This window comes from Coregonus lavaretus (genome assembly GCF_964263955.1).
Source record: "Coregonus lavaretus genome assembly, chromosome: 26".
Lineage (NCBI taxonomy): Eukaryota > Metazoa > Chordata > Actinopteri > Salmoniformes > Salmonidae > Coregonus > Coregonus lavaretus.
In genome coordinates this window covers 23377123-23399364 of record NC_140013.1, presented here as the reverse complement: position 1 = coordinate 23399364, position 22242 = coordinate 23377123, and the positions used below count along the sequence as shown (strand labels likewise).

Sequence of the window (22242 nt, the reverse complement as noted above, 5' to 3'; positions counted from 1 at the left end):
TCATCACAACAAGTATGCATGAGTAGTAATTGAGCATAACTGTGTCCATAACTAACCTAGAGCTCTCTGCACTGTATTGTACTATGGCCCAGAGTTCCACCTCGGTCTTATTTTAATCAAGGAAGTCCCATTGAGCTCAGAAGACCTCTTCTACAAGGGAGATCTGGCCAAATGAATGAATGACATGTAGAGAAGCATAAGGACAGCCAGAAACAAAACACCATAGAGCTATAGATAACTTTGATGAGACAGTACATCAACCAGCTACAGTACGTACCACCATCTGATCCATTATTTTCTTTCACTATTGATTGTCTATTGCCTGGCATCAAAGTGGGGATTATCATATAGGCTATATTTCAATCTCTACAATTTCAGTGGAGCTATTTCCCGGAGTTGGGAATGTAATAAGAAAAATAAAATGAGAACAATACAACACTAGACATATGGGAATAATCTTCATTTTGAATCTAGGAGCTACTCTGTGGTAATAGATTTAGCCTGTGCTCCTGTTTATCTCTTCTGATCTGAGGAGGGAGGGCTGGTTGTTGACAGACAGAAAGCAATCTGATAAATGTCATTCCTATATGAGCCATCCAACAGGCAATAGTGTGCTGTTGTTATCAGAAGGGCCTCACTTGAGACTGAATAATAATCACCTCCACTCTGAACAACACTTCTGACATACAGTGGGGAAAAATAGTATTTAGTCAGCCACCAATTGTGCAAGTTCTCCCACTTAAAAAGATGGGAGAGGCTTGTAATTTTCATCATAGGTACACGTCAACTATGACAGACAAATTGAGAAAAAGAAATCCAGAAAATCACATTGTAGGATTTTTAATGAATTTATTTGCAAATTGTGGTGGAAAATAAGTATTTGGTCACCTACAAACAAGCAACATTTCTGGCTCTCACAGACCTGTAACTTATTATTTAAGAGGCTCCTCTGTCCTGCACTCGTTACCTGTATTAATGGCACCTGTTTGAACTTGTTATCAGTATAAAAGACACCTGTCCACAACCTCAAACAGTCACACTCCAAACTCCACTATGGCCAAGACCAAAGAGCTGTCAAAGGACACCAGAAACAAAATTGTAGACCTGCACCAGGCTGGGAAGACTGAATCTGCAATAGGTAAGCAGCTTGGTTTGAAGAGCAATTATTAGGAAATGGAAGACATACAAGACCACTGATAATCTCCCTCGATCTGGGGCTCCACGCAAGATCTCACCCCGTGGGGTCAAAATGATCCGGTGAGCAAAAATCCCAGAACCACACGGGGGGACCTAGTGAATGACCTGCAGAGAGCTGGGACCAAAGTAACAAAGCCTACCATCAGTAACACACTACGCCGCCAGGGACTCAAATCCTGCAGTGCCAGACGTGTCCCCCTGCTTAAGCCAGTACATGTCCAGGCCCTTCTGAAGTTTGCTAGAGTGCATGTGGATGATCCAGAAGAGCATTGGGAGAATGTCATATGGTCAGATGAAACCAAAATATAACTTTTTGGTAAAAACTCAACTCGTCGTGTTTGGAGGACAAAGAATGCTGAGTTGCATCCAAAGAACACCATACCTACTGTGAAGCATGGGGGTGGAAACATCATGCTTTGGGGCTGTTTTTCTGCAAAGGGTCCAGGACGACTGATCCGTGTAAAGGAAAGAATGAATGGGGCCATGTATCGTGAGATTTTGAGTGAAAACCTCCTTCCATCAGCAAGGGCATTGAAGATGAAACGTGGCTGGGTCTTTCAGCATGACAATGATCCCAAACACACCGCCCAGGCAACGAAGGAGTGGCTTCGTAAGAAGCATTTCAAAGTCCTGGAGTGGCCTAGCCAGTCTCCAGATCTCAACCCCATAGAAAATCTTTGGAGGGAGTTGAAAGTCCGTGTTGCCCAGCGACAGCCCCAAAACATCACTGCTATAGAGGAGATCTGCATGGAGGAATGGGCCAAAATACCAGCAACAGTGTGTGAAAACCTTGTGAAGACTTACAGAAAACGTTTGACCTGCGTCATTGCCAATAAAGGGTATATAACAAAGTATTGAGAAACTTTTGTTATTAACCAAATACTTATTTTCCACCATAATTTGCAAATAAATTCATGTGGACAGGTGTCTTTTATACTGATAACAAGTTCAAACAGATGCCATTAATACAGGTAACGAGTGGAGGACAGAGGAGCCTCTTAAAGAATAAGTTACAGGTCTGTGAGAGCCAGAAATCTTGCTTGTTTGTAGGTGACCAAATACTTATTTCCCACCACAATTTGCAAATAAATTCATTAAAAATCCTACAATGTGATTTTCTGGATTTCTTTTTCTCATTTTGTCTGTCATAGTTGACGTGTACCTATGATGAAAATTACAGGCCTCTCTCATCTTTTTAAGTGGGAGGACTTGCACAATTGGTGGCTGACTAAATACTTTTTTTCCCCCACTGTACAGTTGAAGTCGGAAGTTTACATACACCTTAGCCAAATACATTTAAACTCAGTTTTTCACAATTCCTTACATTTAATCCTAGTAAAAATTCCCTGTCTTAGGTCAGTTAGGATCACCACTTTATTTTAAGAATGTGAAATGTCAGAATAATAGTAGAGAGAATGATTTATTTCAGCTTTTATTTCTTTCATCACATTCCCAGTGAGTCAGAAGTTTACATACACTCAATTAGTATTTGGTAGCATTGCCTTTAAATTGTTTAACTTGGGTCAAACGTTTCGGGTAGCCCTCCACAACCTTCCCACAATAAGTTGGGGGAATTTTGGCCCATTCCTCCTGACAGAGCTGGTGTAAATGAATCAGGATTGTAGGCCTCCTTGCTCGCACATGCTTTTTTAGTTCTGTCCACAAATATTCTATAGGATTGAGGTCAGGAATTTGTAATGGCCACTCCAATACCTTGACTTTGTTGTCCTTAAGCAATTTTGCCACAACTTTGGAAGTATGCTTGGGGTCATTGTCCATTTGGAAGACCCATTTGCGACCAAGCTTTAACTTGCTGACTGATGTCTTGAGATGTTGCTTCAATATATCCACATAATTTTCCTTCCTCGTGATGCCATCTATTTTGTGAAGTGCACCAGTCCCTCCTGCAGCAAAGCACCCCCACAGCATGATGCTGCCACCCCCGTGCTTCACGGTTGGGATGGTGTTCTTTGGCTTGCAAGCATCCTCCTTTTTCCTCCAAACATAACGATGGTCATTATGGCCAAACAGTTCTATTTTTGTTTCATCAGACCAGAGGACAGTTCACCAAAATGGACGGTCTTTGTCCCCATGTGCAGTTGCAAACCGTAGTCTGGCTTTTTTATGGCGGATTTGGAGCAGTGGCTTCTTCCTTGCTGAGCGGCCTTTCAGGTTTTGTCGATATAGGACTCGTTTTACTGTGGATATAGATACTTTTGTACCTGTTTCCTCCAGCATCTTCACAAGGTCCTTTGCTGTTGTTCTGGGATTGATTTGCACTTTTCGCACCAAAGTACGTTCATCTCTAGGAGACAGAACGCGTCTCCTTCCTGAGCGATATGATGGCTGCGTGGTCCCATGGTGTTTATACTTGCATACTATTGTTTGTACAGATGAAAGTGGTACCTTCAGGCGTTTGGAAATTGCTCCCAAGGATGAACCAGACTTGTGGAGGTCTACAATTTGTTTTCTGAGGTCTTGGCTGATTTCTTTTGATTTTCCCATGATGTCAAGCAAAGTGGCACTGAGTTTGAAGGTAGGCCTTGAAATACATCCACAGGTACACCTCCAATTGACTCAAATTATGTCAATTAGCCTATCAGCAGCTTCTAAAGCCATGACATCATTTTCTGGAATTTTCCAAGCTGTTTAAAAGGCACAGTCAACTTAGTGTATGTACACTTCTGACCCACTGGAATTGTGATACAGTGAATTATAAGTGAAATAATCTGTCTGTAAACAATTGTTAGAAAAATTACTTGTGTCATGCACAAAGTAGATGTCCTAACCGACTTGCCAAAACTATAGTTTGTTAACAAGAAATTTGTGGAGTGGTTGAAATACAAGTTTTAATGACTCCAACCTAAGTGTATGTAAACTTCCGACTTCAACTGTATCAAGAACGGATGTAATCTTGATGAAAAATGACAACAGGACTACGAGGGCTGACAGAGGACCCTCCAGAGAAATATGCATTTTAGTGCTGGCAGTGCAGTACTAGAGATGTGCACTCAGCAACAATTTCTGCCTTCAGCTAGATGTGGCTGCACACTTGAGGATAATCATGTAGAAATATAATTATGTCTCTTCGATATGTGAAGATGTCCCAAGACAAACACTATCTCACCAAGAGAAGAATCAGTGAGCCAGACACACTATACGGTACAGAAACCCCTCTAGAGTGATTCCATACGAAACCAGGACAAAAAAATACCATAATTTTTTGGGATTTTCACAAGATTTTATCCATATAATGGTCCTTTGGAGCAGGGTTTCCCAAACTCGGTCCTGGGGTTTTTGACCTAGCACTACACAGCTGATTCAATTGAGAAATAATTAATCAAAGTTGGCATATTTATTACATACCCAGGCCTCCTTTAAGACTCCAATTGGTGTCATATGAAGCTTTACCGCTTGCTCTGTAGTATTTTGATTTCAGTAAAAACATTGTTTACATTAATGTATGAATATTCACAAATATAACATGAATATTGAAAAGAAAATCTGATTTGACTTATCTTTCAATATATTTTTGAACATAATATACTCTACGGGCATCTCAAAGTTCCAGAGTGGGATCTCTGCTAGTTTTAAATGTATGGCCCATTTTATACAGCGACATTGGCACAGTAGGCAATGTAACCAATCAGAGCCCTCCTTTTACTTGTATCATTGCACGTCCTACAAATCACCAGCAGAAAAAACTTTTTTCCAATATTCATGTTTATATTTTTCAATATTTATATGTTAATGTAAAAAAAGTGTATTGAAATTAAAATACTACTCATATTACAGAGCAAGCAGTAAACCTTCATATGACACCAACTTTTGCTCTAAGCACCTACAGATTAAACATTATGGCAGTGGTTACCAACCAGTCGATCGCGATTGACTGATCGATCTTCAAGGCATTCCTAGTCAATCACCAAACATTTCTGTAGAAAAGCCAACGATTAAGGCTTGCACTCCTTTTTTATTATTAGGTGCACTTGATTCAGAAGCCCTGTGCACCGGGTAGACAAAGTGTTCCCATGTTGAACCATTTCATTTGTCTGAAAAGACAAACTCCGCCTACTCGGGGGACCGGGAGATCTGTGGCTAAATCGAGTGCGCCTACTGCACTGGCCAATTGGATAGCTCAAATCACTACAGCTTCCACGACCCCTGCCACAGTAAATGTGATACTAGCATACATGAAATTTCATAACTTTCAAAACCCTGACCAGAAAGAGACTGTCAAAGAATAGAGCAAAGAGCTTCTGTTTTTATGAGCGAGTTCATGTGTACGTTTTTATTCCGCACTATTACAAAACATAAAACGCTCTCCTCCCTACTTCCACTCGCGCTGCAGCTGCAATGAATGAGTAGCCAGGTATATTGATAGCCCTGCGTTTTTATTATTATTAGCAGCTCGTTGTGTCTATTTTAATATCAAGGAATATTTCACTTTCTCTGGTCATAGGAACAACATGAATTTGTGCATGATGCAGATGCGGTGCGACTGGAGTTTAGCCATCAGGTGGAAGATGGTGTCCCCTCTCTCTGGTCAGTCTCACCAGAGGAAAGGAAGAAGAGAGCAGGGACTAATGCAGTGTTCAAAACAACTGGGAACTCGGAAATCTCAGACTTCAGTGCGTTTAAAACAACTGGAAACTCTGGAGGAAAAAACGAGATCCGACTGGGAAAAGTATTTTTGAACGGTCATCCAACTCGGAATTCCAACTCGGAAACATGGGCATCTTTCTAGAGCTATGACTTTACGACCAGAAGAACACTGATGTCATGATTTGACTTCGTTTTTTTCCCAGAGTTCCCAGTTGTCTTGAAAGCACCATGACCATGAGATGCAGGTAACGTCAGTCCAGTAAAATAAAAAGGTTATTTCAATTTATGCTCAGCTGTGCCTTGCAAGTGCTACACCAACTGATCTATTTTGTTATCAAAGCTTGAGTTTTGAAATATAATATGGTCTAAGAACAATAGGCAGGCCAGGCATACAGCCAATATGCTGTGATAATGTATCAGGTCTACTGCACAAACCTCATTCCTACACAACAGTTTTTATTAGGTTCATGTAAAAATAAACGTAAGTCATGTTTAAAAAGGAAATCTGAGCGGTAGATTTTGGCTTGCTTTTTGGCTGCGAGTAAAAGGTTGGTGACCACTGCATTAGTGGTCCTCTGTAGCTCAATTGGTAGAGCATGGCGCTTGTAACGCCAGGGTAGTGGGTTCGATCCCCGGGACCACCCATACGTTAAAAAAAATTATGCACACATGACTGTAAGTCGCTTTGGATAAAAGCGTCTGCTAAATGGCATATTATTATTATTATTTTAAAGAAGGCCTGGGTAAGGCCAAAATGTCATAAATATGCCAACTTTGATTAATTATTTCTCAATTATGCTTTTAGATACAAATGTCAAATATATGTAAACAATCTATACAATCAGTATTTCTTTGTCCTGGTTTTATATGGAATCACTCTCTATTGGCACCTGTATCTCTGTCAACCCTTTGAAGCTAGCGCTCAGTACACAGGCCTACAGGGAAACATACTGGGAAGGAAGGAGGGGGAAAATACTCCCTGTGTGTTACATTTACATTACATTTTAGTCATTTAGCAGACGCTCTTATCCAGAGCGACTTACAGTTAGTGCATACATTATTATTTATACCCCCCGTGGGAATCGAACCCACAACCCTGGCGTTGCAAACGCCATGCTCTACCAACTGAGCTACATCCCTGCCGGCCATTCCCTCCCCTACCCTGGACAACGCTGGGCCAATTGTGCACCGCCCCATGGGTCTCCCGGTCGCGGCCGGCTACGACAGAGCCTGGATTCGAACCAGGATCTCTAGTGACACAGCTAGCACTGCGATGCAGTGCCTTAGACCACTGCGCCACTCGTGTTGGCACATCAAGACCAATAATTTTCAGTCCTGAGTGTTTGGTTGACTAATCTGAGTGTTTGGTTGACTAATTTTCTCCACGTACTCAAGGATAATAGAAAGAGTGGAGGGAAGAACTTCCGAATATGCTCTGTCACTGACTGTATGTGGGGGATGAGACACAATCAATGTGTAATTTAGAATCAATCCCTATTGCTTTGCAAATGAGACAGAATGCGCTGAAAACTTGCCCAGCATTCTCAGAGACAACACTCAATCGTTGTGTTGTGCTTTCACACAAGTGCACTCGTCGATACAAACAAATACCTGGCTTGATATTCGGTCAGACAGTTCCGCATTATCTCCTTCATACAGCTATTGGGGGCAAAGCAAGGGAAGTACAAGGGAGAGAATTATCATGACGCATTCTGCTAGTCTTTTTATCGGAATACTGTCAGAGGCTCAGGCCATTTTCCTTTTTTAACACACCAATGAAATGACCTGCCACTCAGGCAGGGGTGAGAAGTCCCATTGGACTGTGTAATTCACTGGGCCGTGATAGGGAGGAAGACACAGAGGCAGACTGAGTCTAATGCTATCTTCATAGAGGCAGGTGGCTATAGGTAGCTATTAGCTACAACACAGGGGTAGAGGTAAAGCTATCTGGCCAATCACTACCAATACAGGATCAAGAAAGCCAAGCTCAGTTAGTTCTGCTAGTGTTGTTTTATCCATAAACCATATGAAATAACTAGGCAAAGTCATAACCTGCGCTATGAATGGAATTTGGGTTTACCACATCTTCACCCCAACTCACAAAACAGACAACAAAGAGTTTCTGGTGGTTTTAGTTTCTGGTGGTCTTTAGAGACAGAAATAGAAGGTCACAGATGGATGGGTAAAAGCAGACAGACTGAGCGAGAGATGAGTCACAGAAGGGTTGGTCTGAGCCCCTCCAAAAGGTCCAGTTGGGCCAGGAAGAGTGAACTATTGACTGCCTTTAACGTGCTAATGGTGCTGCTGCTTGAATCTGTTTGACTGCATCATGCTGGCATGTCCGCTCCACTCCACGCTCAACAACTTACTTCCCCTGTCAGCCTTTGGCTCCCATTTCTCTCACTCTTCCCTCCTTCTTCTTCCTTCACTTTCCTAATTAATTTAAGCAAAGGCCGCTACAGCTAAAGCTCTGGGCAGGGGACGGAGGCATAGGGCAGGGGACGGAGGCATAGGGCAGGGGATGGAGACATAGGGCAGGGGACGGAGGCATAGGGCAGGGGACGGAGGCATAGGGCATGGGACGGAGGCATAGGGCAGGGGACGGAGGCATAGGGCAGGGGACGGAGGCATAGGGCAGGGGACGGAGGTATAGGGCAGGGGACGGAGACATAGGGCAGGGGATGGAGACATAGGGCAGGGGACGGAGGTATAGGGCATGGGACGGAGGCATAGGGCAGGGGACGGAGGCATAGGGCAGGGGACGGAGGCATAGGGCAGGGGACGGAGGCATAGGGCAGGGGACGGAGGCATAGGGCAGGGGACGGAGGCATAGGGCAGGGGACGGAGGCATAGGGCAGGGGATGGAGGCATAGGGCAGGGGACGGAGGCATAGGGCAGGGGACGGAGGCATAGGGCAGGGGACGGAGGTATAGGGCAGGGGACGGAGGTATAGGGCAGGGGACGGAGGCATAGGGCAGGGGACGGAGGCATAGGACAGGGGACGGAGGCATAGGGCAGGGGACGGAGGCATAGGGCAGGGGACGGAGGTATAGGGCAGGGGACGGAGGCATAGGGCAGGGGACGGAGGCATAGGGCAGGGGACGGAGGCATAGGGCAGGGGACGGAGGCATAGGGCAGGGGACGGAGGCATAGGGCAGGGGACGGAGGCATAGGGCAGGGGACGGAGGCATAGGGCAGGGGACGGAGGCATAGGGCAGGGGACGGAGGCATAGGGCAGGGGACGGAGGCATAGGCAAACGGATGCACTCCCTCTATGTCTTGCCAGACGGTGGGTGGGCAGGGGGTGAGGGGAGTGAGAGAGAGGGGGCTTTGGGGTTTGAAGGGGGTTAGGTTTGGTCTCATTACAGCCAGGTGAGATTAGGGGTGGAGAAGAACAGCCAGAATTGAGGCACAACAAAGCAGTGCATTCTGGGAAAGGCATAAACAACGTTCCACCTCCATCAGTTTTGTTGATCGTCTAGAGTGGACACCAACTGGAAAATAAAGTAATTGACCGTTTTTGGGACTGTGGTTTTGTTGGGCACTTTCTCACAGTCTTAAATTTATGGGATCAATGTTCTGCATCAGTTTTGTCTCGTTATATTGTCCTTAATGAGTTCCTGCCTGATATGAATTCACATTTAGTAGAGACTCCAGAAGTCCCATCACCCGGTATAGCATCTCATAACCATTAACTACAATCGGCAACATCAACAAACGGTGGGGTATGGCATTCCAATCTTCGAACAGTAAATGTATAATTAAACAATAAGGCCCGAGGGGGTGTGGTATATGGCCAATATACCACGGCTAAGGGATGTTCTTATGCATGACGCAACGCGGAGTGCCTGGATACAGACTGTAGCCGTGGTATATTGGCCACATACCACAAATCCCAGAGGTGCCTTATTGCTATTATAAACTGGTTACCAACGTAATTAGAGCAGTAAAAATAAATGTTTTGTCATACCCATTGTATACGGTCTGATATACCACGGCTGTCAGCCAATCAGCATTCAGGGCTCGAACCACCCAGTATATAATGTAATATATTCCTTATTAATATCTATCTATCTGTTTCTCAAACCTTCTGTCCATACATTAACCCATTAAACTAAGATAGGGCTTGAAGCTTCTCTAAGATGGTGGCTGCAGTATTGCATGGTGATTACTACAAAACAAACATATTAACATACAGATACTGTAATAATACACAATGTTCTATTGAATTCTGTGCATAGGACTATTCACAGAAAAGAGCGCTTTGGCAACACCAGAAATCCCCTGGGAAAGGGAGAAAACAGAAGCGCACATGTCAACTCACCCGGTCTCCACAGGGCTCTCCAGGACAATGTCAGCCGTGGTGGTGTGTCTCAGTGCTGGCCTGGTGATCCTAATGGGCTGAGGAGAGACTGGCCTGGAGCCTGGAGCAGACCTCTGGGGCCCTGAGAGACAGATGGGGGAGAGGGGGATGAGAGAAAGAGGGGTGGAAAATGAGTTAGAATGAGGGATAGCCTTGCTCTCAACTGGCTAAAACAGCACTAACACAATACCTCTACCTGCAGTGCACCAGATGAACAACAATGCAAAAATGTGCGGAGGAGTTACTTGGTCTGTTTACTCACCAGTTGTGTCCCCTCTGTCCCAGTAGTGAGGGTCTGAGTATGTGATGGTAGCAAAGCGCCTCCTCACAGCTTCCTGGTCTTTCTGCTCAAACACATAGATGATAAAATAAGTATATTATTTTTATTAATTTTTCAGCCAAACAATAATACAAAGCCTTATAAGGAATCCAGACGGGACTGGACAGTGCATTCACTGTATCTCCACAGCACAGCTTGACCAAGGCTGTCAAATATCACACAGGCCTTGCATGACAAACTAACCAGCGGTGCCCTTTCAAACTCCCTGTGACCTTTGTTTGGTGGCCTTTCCATAGGGCCGTGCTCAGGGCTCACCTCCATCTCCTCCATGCGCAGCAGCATGCTCTCCAGGGTGGGGGTCTGGAGCTGGCGCTGGGCCAAACCCTCCGTCCGTCTGTCTGTCTCCGCCGCCCAGGCGGCCTGCGCTGCATCAGCCAGCAGCTCCTCTAGCAGGGCCTCACTCAGCACCTCAGCGCTCTCCGCAGCCTGGAGAGGGAGGTAGATAGCACAGAGCTCAGCACATGGGAAAGGGTTTTATGGAATCCCTTCAGGGCTGTTTCTCGAAATGGCACCCTATTCCCTATATAGTGCACTACTTTTGACCAAAGCCCTATGGGCATTTGGGACTCAAATAATGAAAAATATATATATATATACAGTGAGGGAAAAAAGTATTTGATCCCCTGTACGTTTGCCCACTGACAAAGAAATGATCAGTCTATAATTTTAATGGTAGTTTTATTTGAACAGTGAGAGACAGAATAACAACAAAAAAATCCTGAAAAACACATGTAAAAAATGTTATAGATTTGCATTTTAATGAGGGAAATTAGTATTTGACCCCCTCTCAATCAGAAAGATTTCTGGCTCCCAGGTGTCTTTTATACATGTAACAAGCTGAGATTAGGAGCACACTCTTAAAAGGGAGTGCTCCTAATCTCAGCTTGTTACCTGTATAAAAGACACCTGTCCACAGAAGCAATCAATCAATCAGATTCCAAACTCTCCACCATGGCCAAGACCAAAGAGCTCTCCAAGGATGTCAGGGACAAGATTGTAGACCTACACAAGGCTGGAATGGGCTACAAGACCATCGCCAAGCAGCTTGGTGAGAAGGTGACAACAGTTGTTGCGATTATTCGCAAATGGAAGAAACACAAAAGAACTGTCAATCTCCCTCAGCCTGGGGCTCCATGCAAGATCTCACCTCGTGGAGTTGCAATGATCATGAGAACGGTGAGGAATCAGCCCAGAACTACACGGGAGGATCTTGTCAATGATCAAGGCAGCTGGGACCATAGTCACCAAGAAAACAATTGGTAACACACTATGCCGTGAAGGACTGAAATCCTGCAGCGCCCGCAAGGTCCCCCTGCTCAAGAAAGCACATATACAGGGCCGTCTGAAGTTTGCCAATGAACATCTGAATGATTCAGAGGAGAACTGGGTGAAAGTGTTGTAGTCAGATGAGACCAAAATGGAGCTCTTTGGCATCAACTCAACTCGCCGTGTTTGGAGGAGAAGGAATGCTGCCTATGACCCCAAGAACACCATCCCCACCGTCAAACATGGAGGTGGAAACATTATGCTTTGGGGGTGTTTTTCTGCTAAGGGGACAGGACAACTTCATCGCATCAAAGGGACGATGGACGGGGCCATGTACTGTCAAATCTTGGGTGAGAACCTCCTTCCCTCAGCCAGGGCATTGAAAATGGGTCGTGGATGGGTATTCCAGCATGACAATGACCCAAAACACACGGCCAAGGCAACAAAGGAGTGGCTCAAGAAGAAGCACATTAAGGTCCTGGAGTGGCCTAGCCAGTCTCCAGACCTTAATCCCATAGAAATTCTGTGGAGGGAGCTGAATGTTCGAGTTGCCAAACGTCAGCCTCGAAACCTTAATGACTTGGAGAAGATCTGCAAAGAGGAGTGGAACAAAATCCCTCCTGAGATGTGTGCAAACCTGGTGGCCAACTACAAGAAACGTCTGACCTCTGTGATTGCTAACAAGGGTTTTGCCACCAAGTACTAAGTCATGTTTTGCAGAGGGGTCAAATACTTATTTCCCTCATTAAAATGCAAATCAATTTATAACATTTTTGACATGCGTTTTTCTGGATTTTTTGGTTGTTATTCTGTCTCTCACTGTTCAAATAAACCTACCATTAAAATTATAGACTGATCATTTCTTTGTCATTGGGCAAACGTACAAAATCAGGGGATCAAATACTTTTTTCCCTCACTGTATATGTATGTATATATATATATATATATATATATATATATATATATATATATATATATATATATATATATATATAACACTGTGTAATATAGGTCAGTATCATTACGATGTGACAGGGCTACTCACTCTGTCTGCAGCCTGCTCAGACAGCCGATGCCTCAGTGACGATGTGGCCTTTCTGTCCCGGGCCTGAGAGGCAGCAGCTCCCATCTGCTGGAGTAAACAAGTAGGGCAAGCTCAGTACCACACCACTATTGACCTTCTCCCACCTAACACCAACCTCTCCTACTCTAACTCAGTCTTTTCACTCAGCACACACACAAGGCTGCAGCAGTACACCCTAGGCTTAGCTGTAAATTCCCTATTCATTTCACTATGGTGGCACAAATCTGGTGGTAAATAGCTGTATGGATTTTTCAATTACAAATTAGATGTATTGATTTTCCCACTACTCTGAGGTAAGTGGAATTCCTGAGTGAGGGGAAAGCTTTCCTTGGTCCAGGCTTTTCTGATGTAACAACAATGTGGGTATTGAGTGACAGCAAAGTTACACACTCAGTTATTTATTTCCCTGCCTGCTGAAAAGCAAGACAAAACTAAAAAGGTTGTCTATTTTTTGTGTGCATACAACCCTTTATTTTTTGAGAGGAGAGTTTAAATGACTGTCTTACCAGGGCCTGGTCCAACAGAGGCTGTAGTCTCCCTCGGGCCTCCTGCTCAGCTCTCTCAGCCCACTGGGTTGGAGAGCCCACCTCAGACCTGACACACACACATGCGTAAGTCTGGTGTGACAATATAGAGGCTTTGAATCCTGTCTTTTCACTCAGTTATTCCCCTCTGGCTTGGTAATATTGTGTTTGTCCATTGATTTCCAGACTCATACTTGTCACAAACCTGGAGGGGTTCAGGGAGATGTTAAGTGGCCATAGTTTCACACTGAGGAACTAGTACCTTGACACAACTACAACATATTTGGACCTCCCACTTTTAGCTTGACAGGGTAGACTAACAGTATATTTGTTCCTAGGCTATGATAGGGAGTGTGTAGAGGACATAGTACTACACTAGTGTACCGGAGTCTCTGGATGCGTTCTGCTTCATCTTTACTCAGCTGATTTAGGTCCCTCAGTCTCTGCATGGTCATCCTGTCAAGCCAGGCTTGCCTGTGCATTCACATAGACCACACCGTACAACACAGACAGAACCGTTTCAATTAGAGGTCCACATAAACCAGTCCTAATGTTAGCTACCGAAAGCAGGCTGCAGGCATTTGATTAATTATAGACCTCAATTGCACTAATTATGTTTTGATTAGTGTAGAGGGTTGCTGTGCACTTGAATTTAGGGCAGGCAGGCACTGCTATCGATAACGGTGCTTTAAAAAAAGAATAATGTCCCCAATATAACAAGCAAGCACCTAGATTTAATTTATTGAAGAGGTTAACTTTGAATTGGAATCAGAGTATTGCTTGCAGCTTTCAGCAAGTGGGGTCTGAGATCAGGGTTTTAAATGACTTAATTAAGCAAAATGAGCAGATCCATTAATTTAACTGTTCCCTGGGCAGTTTCCCTTGGTTAATTCATTCTGCCAGTCCACACAGCTATAACACATAAACACTATGTATACAATTAGTGGATTCGGCCACTTCAGCCACACCTGTTGCTGACAGGTGTATAAAATCGAGCACACAGCCATGCAATCTCCATAGACAATCATTGGCAGTAGAATGGCCTTACTGAAGAGCTCAGTGACTTTCAACGTGGCACCATCATAGTCAGTTCGTCATATGTCTGCCCTGCTAGAGCTGCCCCGGTCAACTGTAAGTGCTGTTATTGTGAAGTGGAAACGTCTAGGAGCAACAACGCGAAGTGGTAGGCCACACAAGCTCACAGAACGGGACCGCCGAGTGCTGAAGTGCGTAGCGCGTAAAACTAGCAGGTCCTCGGATGCAACACTCACTACCGAGTTCCAAACTGCCTCTGGAAGCAACGTCAGCACAATAACTGTTCGCCAGGAGCTTAATGAAATGGGTTTCCATGGCCGAGCAACCGCACACAAGCCTAAGATCACCATGCGCAATGCCAAGCGTCGTCTGGAGTGTTGTAAAGCTCGCTGCCATTGGACTCTGGAGCAGTGGAAACGCGTTCTCTGGAGTGATGAATCACGCTTCACCATCTGGCAGTCCGACGGACTAATCTGGGTTTGGCAGCGTTCTCCTGGCATCTACCTGCCCAAATGCATAGTGCCAACTGTAAAGTTTGGAGGAGAAGGAATGATGGTCTGGGGCTGTTTTTCATGAAGGGAAATCTTAATGCTACAGCATACAATGACATTCTAGACAATTCTGTGCTTCCAACTTTGTGGCAACAGTTTGGGGAAGGCCCTTTCCTGTTTCAGCATGACAATGCCCATGTGCACAAAGTGAGGTCCATACAGAAATGGTTTGTCGAGATCGGTGTGGAAGAACTTGACTGGCCTGCACAGAGCCCTGACCTCAACCCCATCAAACACCTTTGGGATGAATTGGAAAGCTGACTGCGAGCCAGGCCTAATTGCCCAACATCACTAATGCTCGTGGCTGAATGGAAGAAAGTCCCCGCAGCAATGTTCCAACATCTAGTGGAAAGCCTTCCCAGAAGAGTGGAGGCTGTTATAGCAGCAAAGGGGGGACCAACTCTATATTAATGCCCATGATTTTGGAATGAGACATTGGACGAGCAGGTGTCCACATACCTTTGGTCATGTAGTGTATTATACATCAACTAAAACCTCAAATAAGTGAGACTAATAAGGTGCTATGATGCTAATAAGACACAAGGTTGTTTGCCATGTCCAATGGTTTATGTTTTCTGTGTTAAATGAAACACAAATGTATTATTGTTATTATCACTGACCTGAGGGCTTCGTTGTGGACTTGTCTCTGTCTATCAGAGGTCAGACCCTGGTCCTGCTCTGCTGTCACCACACCACTCAGCTGCTGCTCTGAGGGGCCTGAGGAGGGCTTCAGAGGGGAGAACAGACATCGAGGCTCTGGCCTCTTCTGAGGGGAGCTGGACACGTAACACAAGTGGAAGTGGATTAGAAAAAATTACAATTAAAAGAGAGCGAGAATGTAAGCGAGGGAGAGAGAGTACGCAGCAAGAGTAAGTTACAAAAGAGAGACGGAGGACAAGAGAGAGTGCTCTCTTCTGAGCTCACCGCTGTTGTTGTTTAGGAGGAGAGTGAGGTGACGTTGGTATCCAGGGCACAGAGGCCTCCTTCTGTGGGTGCTGACACACTCTCAGCCTGGAAGCCACTGTGGGCTGCTGGAAACCTGCATCCCTCACATGGGCTCCCTGCTTCTGGACAAAGATAATATTTAAGAGACACAATTGTAGTGAAAATAGTTCAGGCTAGACAGTTATTAATGGACATATTAAAATACATTTAATTGCGTCGAAAATGTAAGTATTAAACTCACTGACCTTTGTCCTATCTGGGTGCAGTGCTCCTCCTTGACTGTTGGGGACCTGTCCCCCTCCTTCCCTGAGTTCTCTGAGATGGACCAGGCTCTCCAGGCCAGCCCTGAGCACCTGGCTGCGATCCAGCTGTGGAGGAGGCTCTGTGGCTCTGGGGGGCTGCTGATGCTGATGGACCGCTCTCCTATCTGCTAACATCACAACATTGGCTCATGATAACAAACAAAAAATTAAATGTTTTGAAATACTTGAACAGCTAGGCTATGTGCTCAATAATTTCTATAGGCCCTTACAGATAAGTGTTACAGTGCTTGGCATGACTAATCAAACATGAGTAAAGCCTGTATGGCCCTTAGGGATAACACCTGCATGCTCCTTTGAGAGACTACACACTTATCTGGCCAACTAGCACACAAACAGACACCTGCCTGCTGCTTGTTTGGCAGTGTGGAGAAGGTTGGGGGCTTGTTCATTGACATTGGGAACTGTTATTAGTTGCCAAGGAGACCTGAGCGTGACATGCAGTTCAAACCCTCTCGTGGTGTGTGGTGGCTGGACCCTCTCTCCCACAGGGAGACTGTACACAGTAGGTGCTAGCCACCCACACAATGAGCTGCCTGCAGGAGACCCATGGCCAGAGAACCGGACCCCGGCCCTCTTTCCCCTCTTTGCAGCTAGCCAGCCTCTCATTAATCTCCACCCTGGTGCCGTGATTCAGGCTCGGTGGGAGGCCCAAACACACACAGCACTTAAGCCTTCAGGTGATTTCCTGAGCCGTGGGAGCCGTAAGGATCTGCTCCCTCGTTCACAATGAAAGAACAGGGTAAATAACAAAGACATGAGATGCTCAAATAAAAAAATGCAGTTTCAGGAAATGTTACGCCCACCACAAATGTTCTATTTTTGGATCAGATATTTTATCAACAGCTGTGTCAGTGTGCGTGTGGTTTCAACCGTAGGAGGGGGATACTGATTTGTCTGACGCATTTGCTGTGTTGGTTGTTCCCGGTTTTATGATGTATGAAATTCATTTACATTCGTTTTTGATGTTATGAGGATATGGAATAATGAGCCAATAAAAAAAAAGATAATTAGGCTATCCTTATTAAAATGCTAATCAAATAGCTTCAGCAGCACAGCTGACTGTGATAATGAGTGTCTCTGAATGCTGAGTCACAGAATGAGAACACCTGCTCGTTGCTCACCAGGGAAGGACTTCTTGGGGCCTGCTGCTCTACGATGTCCTCTGATACCCCTGGTGGCAGGGCCCCTGGGTGCACGGGGACGGGGAGGAGACGTGCTGCGATGTGGAGACCTGCGGTGGCGTGCAGGGGAGAAGCTGCGTGCTCGGGCCTGCCTCCTCTGTGCTGGACTCTCCTGCTTGCTGAGAGCAGTATCCAGGGTCTGAGAGACACAGAGAGAGACAGGAAAATCAAATACATTCAAATGAAAGAAGCCAAATAAAATCTAAATTAAATGTACTGTATAACACATCAGCTTTACCTATGGTTTTGTGGCTCTCCAGCACATTTATTTCCAGTTTCTTTAGATTTAATAGCTTAGGTTTTTAAATGGGGTATTGCTTGTATAACCTAATATAGATTTACAAAGTTTGATTACTTATAAAAAATGACCAAATGTTCTGGTGCCCATCTTCTGTTTAATAAGGTGAGAGTGACCTGTAGGTGATGGATTAAATCTATGGATGCATCGCAAATGGCTTTCAATTTCCTATATAGTGCATTACTTTGGACCAGAGACCTATGGCCCCTGCCCCTGGTCAAAAGTACTGCACTATAAAGAGAATAAGGTGCTATTTGGGACTCAGCCTCTGACTGACCTCTAGTTTCTGCAGGATGTCCAGGGCAGTCTCTGGGATGGCTGATCCCTGGCCCACCTCCACTTTGGCCGAGCACAGAGAAAGCTGGCGGATCAGCTGGCCCAGCTCTTTATAATGGGAGGGCAACCTCCCCTCAGACGTGTCAGACAGCTGATTAGTGAACACCTGCATGGCCCTAACCGCCCCTCTGTGGGCAGCAGCCAACCTGTCAATCGCTCTGGACTGACAAACAAAGAGCGAGGGAGATAGATGTTAGTCTTTGTCATTGTCCTCATCATGAACCTCAGAGTACGACAGCATTGGTTATTAAGTGAGACTTACTTTCTTTGTGTGCTGAATCTTCTGTGAGCGTAGTTTGTCCAAATCCTCTTGGATTTCTTTCACCTGTTGTTGCAGCACATAGATGATGCGTGCAGAGCGGGCTGCCTGTTCCTGTCTGCGGACATCCACCCTGCGCTGCTCATCAGGCTCCAAGGGCTCTGCAACCATTCGCCCTAGAATGCACAGCACAATACACATGACCATGGGTCTCTAAACTGCATGCAGTGTCCCATACGCTAAATACCATTCAAAATATTTGGTACTTAAAACCCTCACAAACCCGCACCTAAAACCCTCACAAACTTTTACAGATGCACAATTGAGAGCATCCTGTCGGGCTATATCACCGCCTGGTACGGCAACTGCACCGCCCGCAACCGCAGGGCTCTCCAGAGGGTGGTGCGGTCTGCCCAATCCATTACCGGGGGCAAACTACCCGCCCTCCAGGACACCTACAGCACCCGATGTCACAGGTAGGCCAAAAAGATCATCAAGGACATCAACCACCCGAGCCACTGCCTGTTTACCCCGCTAACATCCAGAAGGCGAGGTCAGTACAGGTGCATCAAAGCTGGGACTGAGAGACTGAAAAACAGCTTCTATCTCAAGGCCATCAGACTGTTAAATAGCCATCACTAGCACATTAGAGGCTGCTGCCTATAGACATACAGTGGGGGAAAAAAGTATTTAGTCAGCCACCAATTGTGCAAGTTCTCCCACTTAAAAAGATGAGAGAGGCCTGTAATTTTCATCATCACGTCAACTATGACAGACAAAATGAGGGAAAAAAATCCAGAAAACCACATTGTTTTAATGAATTTATTTGCAAATTATGGTGGAAAATAAGTATTTGGTCAATAACAAAAGTTTCTCAATACTTTGTTATATACCCTTTGTTGGCAATGACACAGGTCAAACGTTTTCTGTAAGTCTTCACAAGGTTTTCACACACTGTTGCTGGTATTTTGGCCCATTCCTCCATGCAGATCTCCTCTAGAGCAGTGATGTTTTGGGGCTGTCGCTGGGCAACACGGACTTTCAACTCCCTCCAAAGATTTTCTATTGGGTTGAGATCTGGAGACTGGCTAGGCAACTCCAGGACCTTGAAATGCTTCTTACGAAGCCACTCCTTCGTTGCCCGGGCGGTGTGTTTGGGATCATTGTCATGCTGAAAGACCCAGCCACGTTTCATCTTCAATGCCCTTGCTGATGGAAGGAGGTTTTCACTCAAAATCTCACGATACATGGCCCCATTCATTCTTTCCTTTACACGGATCAGTCGTCCTGGTCCCTTTGCAGAAAAACAGCCCCAAAGCATGATGTTTCCACCCCCATGCTTCACAGTAGGTATGGTGTTCTCAGCATTCTTTGTCCTCCAAACACGACGAGTTGAGTTTTTACCAAAAAGTTATATTTTGGTTTCATCTGACCATATGACATTCTCCCAATCCTCTTCTGGATCATCCAAATGCACTCTAGCAAACTTCAGACGGGCCTGGACATGTACTGGTTTAAGCAGGGGGACACGCCTGGCACTGCAAGATTTGAGTCCCTGGCGGCGTAGTGTGTTACTGATGGTAGGCTTTGTTACTTTGGTCCCAGCTCTCTGCAGGTCATTCACTAGGTCCCCCCGTGTGGTTCTGGGATTTTTGCTCACCGTTCTTGTGATCATTTTGACCCCACGGGGTGAGATCTTGCGTGGAGCCCCAGATCGAGGGAGATTATCAGTGGTCTTGTATGTCTTCCATTTCCTAATAATTGCTCCCACAGTTGATTTCTTCAAACCAAGCTGCTTACCTATTGCAGATTCAGTCTTCCCAGCCTGGTGCAGGTCTACAATTTTGTTTCTGGTGTCCTTTGACAGCTCTTTGGTCTTGGCCATAATGGAGTTTGGAGTGTGACTGTTTGAGGTTGTGGACAGGTGTCTTTTATACTGATAACAAGTTCAAACAGGTGCCATTAATACAGGTAACGAGTGGAGGACAGAGGAGCCTCTTAAAGAAGAAGTTACAGGTCTGTGAGAGCCAGAAATCTTGCTTGTTTGTAGGTGACCAAATACTTATTTTCCACCATAATTTGCAAATAAATTCATTAAAAATCCTACAATGTGATTTTCTGGATTTTTTTTCCTCGATTTGTCTTTCATAGTTGACGTGTAGCTATGATGAAAATTACAGGCCTCTCTCATCTTTTTAAGTGGGAGAACTTGCACAATTGGTGGCTGACTAAATACTTTTTTTCCCCACTGTAGACTAGAAATCACTGGCCACTTTAAGAAATGGAACACTAGTCACTTTAATATTGTTTACATATCTTGCATTACTCATCTCATATGTACCGTATATACTGTATTCTATAATATTCTACTGTATCTTAGTCCATGCCACTCTGTCATTGCTCATCCATATATGTATATATTCTTAATTCCATTCCTTACTTAGATTTGTGTGTATTGGGTATATGTTGCGAAATTGTTAGATATTACTCGTTAGATATTACTGCACTGTCAGAACTAGAAGCACAAGCATTTCGCTACACCCGCAATAACATCTGCTAAACACGTGTATGTGACAAATAAAATGTAATTTGATTCAACAGCATATTAAATAGATTCAAACATTAGCAGCATGTATGCCAACAAGGTGCCACTCCAGCTATGTTCCCCATAGAAATATAATCACTAGAACAGGCCTAGAACCTCTGACCATGGCGATTTGACTGGTAAACTCATGGGTGACTTTATTTATGTGGAGTTACCTCTGTTAGCCAGCTGATCTATTCTCTGGATGTAGTTGGCCAGCTCTCTCTGTAGCCTGCAGACCTCCTGGCTGAGGGCTCTCTGGGGCTCCTGACTGGCTGTCTGCCTTGGGCCTGGGTCTCTGGTTGGGGGGGACAGGCCATGATCAGGCCCAGGGGGTACGGAGATGTACTTCTGGGGGGTGTATACAAGCACCTCGGCTCCAGACCGAGTCACTTCTTCTTTGGGGCCGGCCGTTTTTGACCTCCCCTTAGGAACAACCCTCTTCTGCTTGCAATTGAAAAATTATAAAGGTTGATCATTGATTCATCGTTCTTGGAGCAGAATAAGATGGATATAAACAGTACAAGTGAAAGGGGAGTATATTGATGAGCCTGCTTTCGCTGGCTCTTATTTACCTGCTCCACATTGCTCTTGATGGGTGTGGTCTCCTCTGGCTGTGGTCTGATGGGGGAGCTGTTCAATGACTCCTGTCGTCTCTTCCTCAGATCTCTCTTGGCCAGCCTGACTGCAGCCAGCAGACGCTCCTCAGACAGAGCAGAGAAACACAGAGAGCTGCCGGTGCTATCCAGGTCATCCCGCTTCTCCACCCAGGGCATCAGCTTCTCAATCACAATGGGTGCAGGTGGGCCAACTTGGGTGGCACGGTTATAGGCGTTGGCAGGCATGGCTGCATTGAAGAGTAACTGAAAGAGAACAATAGTGGCACTGGCATCATTCCTGCTGTTGCAATGACATAGCGACCAACTTAGCTAGCTGAGTTGATGTTACATCCAGCTGTCCAACTTATGACCTGGCCACATCAACTGGCATTCTCAACGTTATAATGTTATATTTTAATATCCATCATGATGGCATGTTAGTAGCATGACTAGTATAAGAAGGAGAGAGCGAGAGAGTAGAGAGTACAGTAGTACTTTATTAATCCCAACTTGGGAAATTGTTTTATCACTTCAGCATTATCAATTAATAAAATGACAAAGACAGGACCCGTATCAGAGACAAACACATGACAAAACACATATTATAAACTGGGTGGATCGGGCCCTGAATGCTGATTGGCTGACAGCACATTTATTTTTACTGCTCTAATTATGTTGGTAACCATTTTATAATAGCAATAAGGCACCTCGGGTGTTTGTGACATATGGCCAATATACTACGTTGCGTCGAG

The 22242-nt window shown here is 45.0% G+C and overlaps 1 protein-coding gene across 1 annotated transcript in view; it reads right to left on the bottom strand.

The window, feature by feature from the left end:
• LOC311101810 (protein moonraker-like) overlaps positions 1–22242 on the bottom strand; it is a 33301-nt gene that overhangs the window by 9830 nt on the left and 1229 nt on the right. The window contains exons 2-15 of the mRNA XM_084143010.1: positions 21467–21754; positions 21068–21338; positions 18311–18483; positions 17990–18211; positions 17355–17553; positions 16156–16337; positions 15890–16032; positions 15586–15741; positions 13764–13853; positions 13362–13449; positions 12817–12903; positions 10761–10931; positions 10428–10509; positions 10127–10247 (exon numbers count right to left, since the gene is read on the bottom strand). Coding sequence (XP_083999136.1) covers positions 10127–10247; positions 10428–10509; positions 10761–10931; positions 12817–12903; positions 13362–13449; positions 13764–13853; positions 15586–15741; positions 15890–16032; positions 16156–16337; positions 17355–17553; positions 17990–18211; positions 18311–18483; positions 21068–21338; positions 21467–21754 — 2273 coding nt within the window. The remainder of the gene's footprint in view (positions 1–10126; positions 10248–10427; positions 10510–10760; positions 10932–12816; positions 12904–13361; positions 13450–13763; positions 13854–15585; positions 15742–15889; positions 16033–16155; positions 16338–17354; positions 17554–17989; positions 18212–18310; positions 18484–21067; positions 21339–21466; positions 21755–22242) is intronic.